This window comes from Callorhinchus milii, unplaced genomic scaffold, assembly GCF_018977255.1.
Source record: "Callorhinchus milii isolate IMCB2004 unplaced genomic scaffold, IMCB_Cmil_1.0 Scaffold8, whole genome shotgun sequence".
Taxonomy (NCBI): domain Eukaryota; kingdom Metazoa; phylum Chordata; class Chondrichthyes; order Chimaeriformes; family Callorhinchidae; genus Callorhinchus; species Callorhinchus milii.
The window spans coordinates 11,349,962-11,361,248 of NW_024704749.1; the positions used below are offsets into that span (position 1 = coordinate 11,349,962).

General features: G+C 50.2%; 1 protein-coding gene across 1 annotated transcript; it reads right to left on the reverse strand.

Annotated features, from left to right (window-relative positions):
* Positions 1-977: 977 nt before the first annotated feature.
* Positions 978-5,579, reverse strand: sdf2l1 (stromal cell-derived factor 2-like 1). The gene is made up of 3 exons (XM_007901815.2): positions 5,378-5,579; positions 1,816-2,012; positions 978-1,439 (listed from the first exon to the last, which is right to left on the reverse strand). Exons 1-3 carry the CDS (start codon positions 5,577-5,579, stop codon positions 1,161-1,163), a joined length of 678 nt encoding a protein of 225 aa, XP_007900006.2. The 3' UTR covers positions 978-1,160.
* Positions 5,580-11,287: the final 5,708 nt, after the last annotated feature.

Sequence of the window (11,287 nt, forward strand, 5' to 3'; positions counted from 1 at the left end):
ACAACTCAAAGTCAAGTGTAGTGACAGCCATTGTGCATACAGCAAGAGTTATCAGTAGTTAAGATTTGGTGAAAAGAAAACCAGCAAGGTCTACCCCACCCACAAGATACACGGACATTGTAGCCACCTACCCTGAAACATTCCTGTAACAAACTCAAGGCTATTGAACGCTTTGAGTACAGCACAGAGACGAGGCCACACACGCTGGTTAGAGAAAATAACTTCTTTGTCACAGTCTCTTCTCCCCGAATTGTAGGAAAAAAAACGATGAATTCAATTTATATCTGCAGGACACTGAGCAAGAGGCTTTCAGATGTATTGCAATTGCCAACACACAGCCTGTAACAAGATAACACCTGAAAGCCTGGCATTCTAAACCCCAACCAGATTGATGTGATGAACCCAACATATAAGATTGCTAACACTCAGCGAGGGTGATAGATCTCACCATTGAAGAACAACTGTATTTGTCTCAATGGCAGTGTAATGTAGTAAGAGAAGTTGTATCTGAATATAAACTGTCTAGTACTGCCTTGTTCAAGTCTTTCAGTTTAAATCAGACATGTTCCAGGAAAAGCTGCTTGAAATTGGACTGTGAGGGAACTTCATGCAATGGTTTTCTAGGAATCACTGCCCAAAACCAGTCTTTCTCACTAAATGGCCTCAAACAAGCAGGATGGTAGATTCCCTTATAAAATGTTCATTCCACCCACCCCATTCCATTTCAGGCCCACTCCCTCCCCCCCAATACTTCCTTGGATCTGCATTTTTTTAAAAGAGCACAGAGACAAGGCAGAACCAACAAACAAACACGAACGTCAACAGATGTATGTTCAGAAAACAAGAGAGACGCAGCTCACTTTAAAACCAGCCTGGACTTGTTGGCATCACATTCGGATTTTAATTCCATGCTGAATTAAGCATTATAATTATAACAGAAACAAGAGGCATCTTTGACCACGTTGTTTAACCACACATTTCATTTAAATAATTCTGTTTATTTCTTTAGAAATTCAAATATAGAAAAAAAATGTACAGTACAATCTTGCTTTGCAGTGAAGAGATAACTTTACAAACTATGGCTCAAGGTGTCATCCAATGTCAAAGGCCACTTTCCATTTATTTTCTCTTACTGACCTCAGTGTCCCGGCAGTACAGGGCTATAGTTCGTCGTGCCTGAATGGCTCTGCGCTGGGTTTGATGAAGACGCCCTCCATGACTGTCCAGTACCCGTCACGGTTGGGGCTGGACATGCCATGTACCTCCCGTTGTCCGCGGATGGGGTGGCCAAACTGCTCGCCTGTTACGGTCAGGAAGACCTCGGTGCCCACATGTTTGAAACGCACATGGTCGTCTCGCTCCCAGTGTATCCCGCTACACTGAACTATCCACACGTCCAGATCATCCCCTTCCTCGTTCTCACCAAAAGCACTCACCTCCTGGGCAATAAAGGGACATTGCACAATTAGCATCTGTACAACAGCCTTCAGACTTGGGGGAGGGTCTCGGAGCACTTGCACTGAAGCAATCACAATCCCAAACCTTAAACATCCTTACATAAAAGAGGGGACTGGTTTCAGATGAACACTAGCCCGCTGCACGCTCCCTCAATACCTGAGGAATTCAGCTTCACAATGGTAAATCAAAAAGGGGGGGTAAACACAAAACTTTAATAAATAATTATTTTATGACCTGAATAAGCTTGAAATGCCCATGTGCATCATACCCGACTTGCTATTTTTTCAGTTATAGGCAGCCGTATACCATATTGAATATTAATGCTATTACCCACTAGTTTCTTTAAAATCACGTCACCTGGTTTCCAGAAAGTGGCGACTGGAAGTGGTGACTGTGCAGGTTCCTTCCAGTGTTCACGTGAGTCAGTCGTATTTGTTGGCCACATCTGATGGGCAGTCCTCGCTGGCACACCTGGGATGGCTTGGCTCGCACTCGCCAGTAACTGTTGCCGTCATCTGAAGCCTCCACTCCAGTCACTGACTGCTGCCCACTTCCTTTTAAACATTAAGAGCGGTTAGAGTCAAGTTATTTTGCAAGCACTCCTCCGAAAAACTAAAATAGAATTTTGAACCAAAACACAACAGTAAAATCGGATGACTCGCAGAGTATTTTATACTATTTATATATGGTATTGTGAACTCTGTATGTTTGTAAGAATCAACGGAACAATGTAAAAGATTACAAGTATGAGTGAGACTGCAGTACTGATAAACCACTGACTAATTTCCTTTAAGTATTATTAGGTCAATTTAACTTTTGAAGAGAAGAAATGAGAATTAGCAAGTCTCAAACACACTTCTATTCAGGTAATAAAATGGATATAAATAGCAAATCTGAATATCGGACTATATGTTTGTGTTCATCACAGACCTTCATGGGAATGTTAGTAGAAGTAATAATAGTCCTTGCATTTGATATAGCGCTTTTCATGTCTTTGAGACGTCTCAAAGCGCTTCACAGAATAGACTGTAAAGTGAATTGACTGCATATTTTGTGGGCGAAACGCAACAGCCAATTGCGCACAGCAATGACCACACAGTCGGGGTTTGAAGTGACCAATTTATTATTGTTTTTTTTCTTGAGGGATTATCATCAGGCGTGTGGAGTAAGGAAACTTGCCCAAGGTTTCACACTGTCGTGGTTCACCCATAACCACCCTTGGAAATATCTCAGTGTAGTTATGTTGGAAATGTTTTTTTCTGAGGCTCCATCTCAGTATTGCATCATGTCACTCATTGGTGAATGTTCCATTTCCCACAGTGAACATCTAAATGACCGATCTGAGCAGAAAGCACCAACTCTCAGTGCCAGGTCACAATCACTCATTGTACACCCGGTGATGGCTTATTGGCACCCGATAGCAACAGGGTTTATATTGCCAAACTCCTCTCAGGCGTCAGAAGAACAAGATTTTATCCCATTAACCTGAGCCATGTTCAGCCTGTGACCTGACCCGCAGTTCTCGCAAGCCTCCCGTCCTCTTCACATAATAGGGCTTGTTCCTTTTACATTTCTTTCAGATGCTAAACTAACTACTGACAAAAGACAGGTTTTCTGGCTGACTGCACATGATATGCTAACTAATGCTATATGTATGTGTCTTGTAATGCAGCCATCACAGCACCATAATGGAGGTAAATACAACAACAAAATTACATTTGTATAGCGCCTTTCACGTCGGAGGAAGTCCCAAGGCACTGAAATGAGCCAGCATCAGCCCCTGTTATGTTCTGGATATGGGTGGGAGCAGCATCCATACAAATCAGTTATGTGCTTTTGTGTCCCGTTTCTCCCACAAACATCAGAAGCACAAAAGTTACAAGTGTCTATGCCCACAGGTCAATTCCATAGCACTGAATGCCAAATAAAGTGCTTCTGAAATGTCAACATCTCAAAATGACATGATTTTCCTCCTAGAAAAGAGAACCATAAATCAGGCTCCACCTGCCTTACGCACCACTTATCTGAGCACTTGATACAGTACACAGTGTTCCCGAGTCCAACAAAAGACACTATTAAGGTTCTCCCTGAAGCCAGAAGCTCAGAGAATAAATTAACCTCCGCATTCTTCCACTCACTTAACAGGAGTGCACTGATGAATGCCTTCAGCATCGCTGATTTTAAAATGTGGAAATGAGATTCAAATATTTTCCCAGCTGCTCGATATCTAATGAAATCTTTGGTTAGAGAATATGAGACAGTTTTTTTCGTCACTCATAGTCACATTGTCTCTCTGAGGCTCCACAATAAGACAGCAATGTGAAACAGGAAACCTAGTTGCTCCTGATTTAGCCACGTAGCATTGTGTGTGTAATACACACCTGTGAGTGCAGCTTTGTGCATGACACCATAATGGGGTATTTGTACTCAAAAATGTTATCAAAGAGATGTTTGCTCAACTGCCTCTTTAGCATTAAAGAACAATCTGTATTGAATCAGGAACCTTTAACATCCACATAACATCGGGGAGGTTGGTTCAATGTCTCATCCAAAGGACAGTGCCTCCAACAAAGCGGCCATCCCGCAGCACCGCACAGGAGCGTCGGCCTGGACTGAGCTCAGAGACCCCCGCCGCGGGGGCATGAACCCACAAATCTTCTGACACGAGAGGCGAGAGAGTGAGCGGACACTAACCACGGGCGGGGGGGGGGGCTTGGAATCACACGGTGTGTCAGCTGACGCTCCCGCGCAGCCCTCGGACGAGACGTTAAAGCGAGGGTCTCCGGCAGTCTGCCTGTGCGGGTGGGCGTTAAGCCATCGCGGCGCCACTGGAGAAGGGAAGCGAGTTTCTCTCTCCCCGTGTCCTGCCCGACAATCCCCCCAACCCCCGCGCCCTCCCCCCAATCACCCCGTGCCCCCCCCACTCCCCCCCCACCCTACCCCCAACCCCCCGCGTCCTCCCACCCTCCCCCCACTCCCCCCCCACCCTACCCCCCAACCCCCCGCGTCCTCCCACCCTCCCCCCCACTCCCCCCCCACCCTACCCCCCAACCCCCCGCGTCCTCCCACCCTCCCCCCAATCCCCCCGCGCCCTCCACCCCAATCACCCCGCGCCCCCCCCACCCTCCACCCCAATCCCCCGCGCCCTCCACCCCAATCACCCCGCGCCCCCCCCACCCTCCACCCCAATCCCCCCGCGCCCTCCACCCCAATCACCCCGCGCCCCCCCCACCCTCCACCCCAATCACCCCGCGCCCCACCCACCCTCCCCCCCAATCCCCCCGCGCCCTCCACCCCAATCACCCCGTGCCCCCCCACTCCCCCCCCACCCTACCCCCAACCGCCCCGCGTCCTCCAACCCTCCCCCCCAATCCCCCGCGCCCCCCAACCCCCTCCCCAATCCCCCCCACAAACAAATAAGAATCACTCCGCGCGGCGCATCGCCGTGTGGGCAACCGGCTGCCGCCTTTCGCCGCGCGAAACACGCGCACAGTCACTCCGCTTGACAGCGCGTCCCGCCACGCGAGTTCGAGGCGTCTCGGCGGCGTAATCAGTAAAGGCGCCGCGTGGAATACCAGCACTGTTGTTGTTGTTGTTGTTGTTGTTATTATTATTATTGTTCTAGAGATGCCGGGGTTATTATTCGCCGTTAAACTAACACCGTGAAGGGGGTCCTGATCTGCGCCAATCGTAAGGAACCCATCTCCCACTCCCACTCCCACACTCCCACCGCCGGATTCCTCTCCGTTAAAAAAAAACTTCGGTGAAGTTTTGACCGAACCGACAACCGTCACATCAACACCGACAGGAACTCATGTGAGGGACGTGGGGAGGGGGCGGAGGGGGGGCTGTTTATCCCCAGGGGAGAGGGAGGGGGGGAGGGGGGAGGGTGAAGGGGGCCCTCGGGGAGATCGCTTACCGGAGCCGTACTTGACGTCGTGCGAGTGCAGGCGGACGTTGTGCCGGGTGTTGAGCAGCTTGAGCACCGAGCCGCAGGTGACCTGCTGGAGCTCGGTGGCGAGCGCCTGCCCCGCCAGCAGAGCGCACACAGCCAGCGCCAGCCCGAGCCCCAGCCCGAGCCCCCGCCGCCGGCTTCCCGCGCTGGCGCCCACCGCGCGCATCGCCCACCAACTGTCAACCGTCAACCGCCACCCGCGCGCTCGCGAGCCCCGGGGAGTCGGCGGTGGTGATGGGGGGGAGGGGCAACGACCCGGCTCCAGCCAATCAGCGCCCGCCAGCGGCTCACTCTCTCCGTTCCCATCGGTCCGCTCCGTACGCCCACCTCTCGCTTCCACCAATCAGAGCCCGCCAGCGACCCTCTCGCCATTCTCATTGGTCCCTCCGCACGTCCGTCAGATACGCCGCCCCCGCGTCCCTCATCGCTCCCGCCAATCAGCGACCGCCAGCAACTTCCACTCTCCCTTCTCATCGGTCTTCTCAACACCTGCCGGTGATTGGACGCCGTGGCGCGCGGGGCGGGGCGAGGGGGAGGGTGAGAGCAGGGAGAGAACATGATTGGCTGTCAGGCGCGTCAATCAATTGCCGGTCCGACGTTGAAGGCGGGCAGCCCTGGTCCTCTGATTGGACACTGGGCTCTTGCGGATCAGCCAATGGTGGAGTCGCTTTCATGTGCGGGCGCCTATGAATGAACAACACACGCACAGAGTAGTAGTAAACCAGTCACATGGTGACACAGCTCACTTAAAGGGGCAGAACCACACACACACACACCCACACAGTCACTACACCTTACAGTCTACCCTGTGATGTATGTCTTTGAGACGTCTCAATAATTACACAAAATACGCAGTCACTTCACTTTGCAGTGTATCCTGTGAAGCGCTTCGCGACGTCTCGACGACGTGTTAAGGAAGGCTCCGTGTCACATGCAATGATTATTGTTATTATTATTGTTATTATTATTGTTAGTATTATTGTTAGTATTATTGTTATTATTATTGTTAGTATCTGGGTCTTGCTTTCTGCTGCCATGAATAATAAATAGGCAATAAAATAATAATCCTCGCATTTGATACGGCGCCTTATCACGTCTTCTCGACCTCTCAAAGCGCTTCACAGAATATGCTGTAAAGTGAATTGACTGTGTATATTTGTGGGCGAAACGCGGCAGCCGATTGCGCACAGCGGTGTCCCCACAAACAGTCGTGGGTTGAAAATGAACAATCTTTTTTGTTTTGTCTTTTGGAGGGGATTATTATCAGGTGTGTGGAGTAAGGAAACTTGCCCAAAGTGTAGTGACTGTATATTTTGTGGGCGAAACACGACAGTCAATTGGGTACAACTCGGCAGATAATAATAACGCTATCAATAATAAACCTTACATTTTATACAGCGCCTTATCGTTCCATGTGTAATCTTTTTAACGTATTATTAATAACAATAATAATCATTCCTTTTGACTTAGCACCTATCACAGCGAAATGCCTCAAAACATCTCAAAGAGCTTCACAGCTGTGAAGTGTAGTGACTGTGTATTTGCAGGCGAACACGGCAGCCAATTTGTTCCCCCGCCCCCTCAAACAGCCATGACGCAAAAAGCTCTCTTTATTTTTTTTTCCCTTTATAAAACAATCTAATTACTTACAGCTAACAATGGTACAAACCAATCAAAACAGAGAAGGGCAATCCTCCCCCATCACCACTACCCCCGAAATAAGGCGAGTAATAAAATAAATGTGGGAGTCTCTCTCTTCTTTTTCTCTCTTGTCTCTTCTCTCTCTCTGTGTCTGTCTCTCCCAGCTATCGCTCTCTCCTGTCTCTCGTAAACGCAATCACTTTTAAACCCTTGAGTGACACCAGTTGCAAGCAAGCGAGGCCGCGTTTGGTTTCATGGCGGAGGAGAGGAGAGGAGAGGAGGTTCGAGGCGGGAATGGAAACGGGTGCGGGCTGTGTGTGCGTGCGCGTGTGTGTGTGTGTGTGTATAACCGGTCATAGCTTTGGCAGCACGGTGGGGTGGGTCCCGTGAGCTTCGACTGAGATCTTGACGGAGGTCCTGTGTCGCCCGTTCCGCCCGCTGCTCACGTCCGATCTGTGGTCCAACGTGTCGTAGAAAGACGAAACGTGTTTCCGAGTCAATATGGGCAAGACCCCGTCCGACCGGCAACCGGACGGAACGAACTGGAACTGATGGGCTCCCGAGTTGTTCGGGGAAGCTCTGCAACTGCGGTCAGCGTAAGGGTAGGAGGAGCCCGTCCGCGGGGCCCGGCGGTTGGAGCTCAACGTGGTTCGGGCGCTGGTGGACGTCCCTTCCTTGCTGCGTTGGGAGCTCCTGGTTTCACACAGACGGCCTCGGATCACCTGATCGTAGGCTCCCACTCCCGACACGGACACACACATGCCCAGCTTGTTGGCCAGCGCCTCCTGCCTCCTCAGCCTGTTCATGAAGAGAGTGAAGGTGGCGGAGAAGAGGGAGTGGGCGATGCGGGCCTTGGCCTGCTCGCTCCTCTCCACTGGCGCCTTCCTGCAGGGTAACTCCAGCAGTGACTTGTATTGGAACTGGTTGAATTTCCTCTCCTGTGAATAATAATAATAATAATAATAATCTTTGCATTTGATACGGCGCCTTATCACGTCTTCGAAATGACTCAAAGCGCCTTCGCAGAATATACTGTAAAGTGTAGTGGCTGTATATTTCGTGGGCGAAACGCGGCAGCCAATTGCACACAGCAGGTTCCCCACAAACAGTCGGGGATTGAAATGGCCAATTTATTCTTGTTTTGTTTTCTTGAAGGATTATTATCAGCCGCGCGTGTGTGGAGTAAGGAAACTTGCCCAAGGTTTCGCCCTGACCGGCCGGGAATCGAACCCAGGAGGCGAGAACTCTAACCACTGAGCGATACGACTTCACAAGAATGGGAAGAAGCCTCGTGAGTGACAGAGAATAATAATAATAATAATAATCCTGGCTTTGATATAGTGCCTTATCACATCTCTGACAATGCAGTGCTCTCTCTCACCACCCACCCCCATCCAGCACTGTGCTGGAGTGTCAATCCAGGCCTAGTGATAAGGCGCTATGTCAAGGATTATTATTATTATTATTTATTGTGTATTTTGTGTGCAGTGTGTGAGGATACCAGTGTGTGTGTGTGTGTGTCTACGAGTGTATCAGTGTGTGAGTGTGTGTATTGTGTGTGGGTTTTGTGAATGAGATGTGAGTGAGTGAGTATGCGTGTAATTGAATGTGTGTATGTGTGAGCGAGTATGTGTATGAGTGAATGTGAATGAGTGTGTGTGAGTGAGTGAGTGAGTGAGTATGTGTGTGAGTGAGTGAGTGAGTATGTGTACGTGTGAGTGAGTATCTGTGAGTGTGTGTGTGAGTACGTGTGTGAGTGATTGAGTATGTGTACGTGTGAGTGAGTGAGTGAGTGAGTGAGTGAGTAAGTGAGTATCTGTGTGAGTGAGTGAGTGAGTGAGTGAGTGAGTGAGTGAGTATCTGTGTGAGTGAGTGAGTGAGTGAGTGAGTGAGTGAGTGAGTGAGTGAGTGAGTGAGTGAGTGAGTGAGTGAGTGAGTGAGTGAGTGAGTGAGTGTGTGTGTGTTAAGTGGTGGTGTTGAGTTTGGTTCAGGGGAAGCCACCTCCTGACCACAGAGGCCCGTGGGGTTCCTACACCTCTCACAGAGCAGAATGTGGATTGTATTGACCTGCTCTCAGTTGGGTTGTAATCTGCTGTACTGCTACTAATAATAATCCTTGCATTTGAGCGCTGTATGAGACACACAGTCTCACACACACGCATACACATTCACACTCAACAACAACAACTTGCACTTATTTAGCGCCCTCCACCCAGGGTAGTGTCTCAAAGCGCTTAACAGTGGCGGAGCCCATCACTCACACACACAGACACACACATACAGACACACACACACTAACACGCACACACACAATCACACGCACACAGCCACACACACAGTCACACTCACACAGACACACACACACACAGACATACACTAACACACACACACACACAGTGCACACAGTGAGCTCACCTTCTTTGCCCTTTTGGGTTTGGGTTTGGGTTTGGGTTTGGAGACCGTGCGACTCTCCTGCTTGATGTGGAAGCTGAGCCTGTCTGAGGCTGTGGTGAGAACCGGGGACCTGGGACGCTGCTGGGACAGGTCCCCGGTGTCCAGGCCCTGGTCTGACGCCATGCTTTTTTTTGAGCTCCTGGAGACTCTGAGGACCTCGCTGTGGATCGAGCTTTGGTCAGCGATTTTCTCAGTGATCAGCTTCTCCACCAGCTCCCTCACCACATCCTCCAGCACCTTCAGGAACTTGTGTTCCTCCAACACGATCACCAGGTCTTCAGAGGAGGCGGTGGATGAGGTCTTTTCCTTCTGTTTCTTCTCGGCTTTGGGTGACTCGGGCTTGGGGCTGGAGTGATCCACAGGCTCGCCGTAACTGCTCACCCCCAAATCGTTCTCCTCCATGGACTCCGAGGTTTGGTTCACAGAAGACAGCAGGGACAAGGCATTAAGGTCATCTGGGTTTTCCGAAGAATCCCCTCTAATCTCCTCCTCCAGGCTTTCAGAATATTCTCCCTTCGATTCCTGACCTTCCGACTCCCCGCTCTGAAGATTGTTTGAGTCCCCCAGAACCTGGAAGAATAATATTAATAATAATGATAATAATCCTGGCATTTGATACAGCGCCTTATCACGTCGTCGAGACGTCTCACGGCGCTTCACGGGATACATTGTAAAGTGGAGTGAGTTTGTGTTTTGTGGGCGAAACACGGCAGCCAATTGCGCCCAGCGACGTCCCCACAAACAGTCGTGGATTGAGCGACAAAATGATGATTATTACATTTCTTGGGAAGGATTATTACCCAAGGAAAAACCATCCGCCAATCGACTAACAACCGGGTTCCTACTTACTTCTGGGTAAACAGAGGAGTTACCACTTTGCTACAGGATAATGTGAGGCGGCTTTGAGACGTGAAAGACGCTGTATTGAATATAAGGATTATTATCATGGGATTACGTCGCCAAATGTGACTACGAGGCACACGATCATTGGGTAAAACAAAGTGGACTTACTTTCTCCTCTGACGAACGTTCATCATCAGCGTAATGGTCGGACATGTTGTGGCTTCAAATACTGGAGCTCCCACAAAGCCTCACTCGCAGTTTATCTGTGATGGAGATCCAGAGGTGACACAGTCACACCGGAGCGCACAGGTTACAACAATAATAATAATAACAATAATTCAGCGCCTCATCAAGTCGTCGAGAATATACTTTAAAGTGTAGTGACTGTGTGCTTTGTGGGCGAAACGCAGCAGCCAATTGTGCACAGCAACGTCCCACAAACAGCGGTGGATTGAGGGACCAAGTCATTTTTTTTACTGTGTGCCCCCAGTGACTGGTCGGCCCTTCCAGATCCTGCCGATGAGCCGGGGCCGGGCTGGGCTGCCATCAGCAGTGAGTGCCCTGGGACACTGCGGCCCCTCCCGTCTCAGGAACCGGACTAGAGACCGGCACAGAGGAGGGGGGGACTCGATTCTGACATCCCTTTGCCAAACATGTCACCTTGGAGCCAGTTCAGCCGCAAGGAGATCCAGCTTCTCTCCCCCCCACCGCCCCCCCGCCCCCGAGGAGGATACAACAACAACAACAACAAGATTCCATTTATAGAGCGCCCTTCACGTCGGGAGGATGTCCCAAGGCACTGGACAGTTGGGTCAGGACCCGAGCAAGTGTCAGTTACCTCAAGAGTGTAAGTGAGGTGGAGAGACAGTAAGCAGCCATGGCATCACCCACAGCAACACAGCTCCACAACCTGTTTATCGCTGCATCGCTCGTCTC

Excerpts from the sequence above, each read along its gene's own strand:
- sdf2l1 (XM_007901815.2), bottom strand. The coding sequence starts at position 5,579 with ATGCGCGCGGTGGGCGCCAGCGCGGGAAGCCGGCGGCGGGGGCTCGGG. Across the intron at positions 2,013-5,377 it reads CGACGTCAAGTACGGCTCCG|GAAGTGGGCAGCAGTCAGTG; the intron begins GTAAGCGATCTC and ends AATGTTTAAAAG. Across the intron at positions 1,440-1,815 it reads CGCCACTTTCTGGAAACCAG|GAGGTGAGTGCTTTTGGTGA; the intron begins GTGACGTGATTT and ends TTTATTGCCCAG.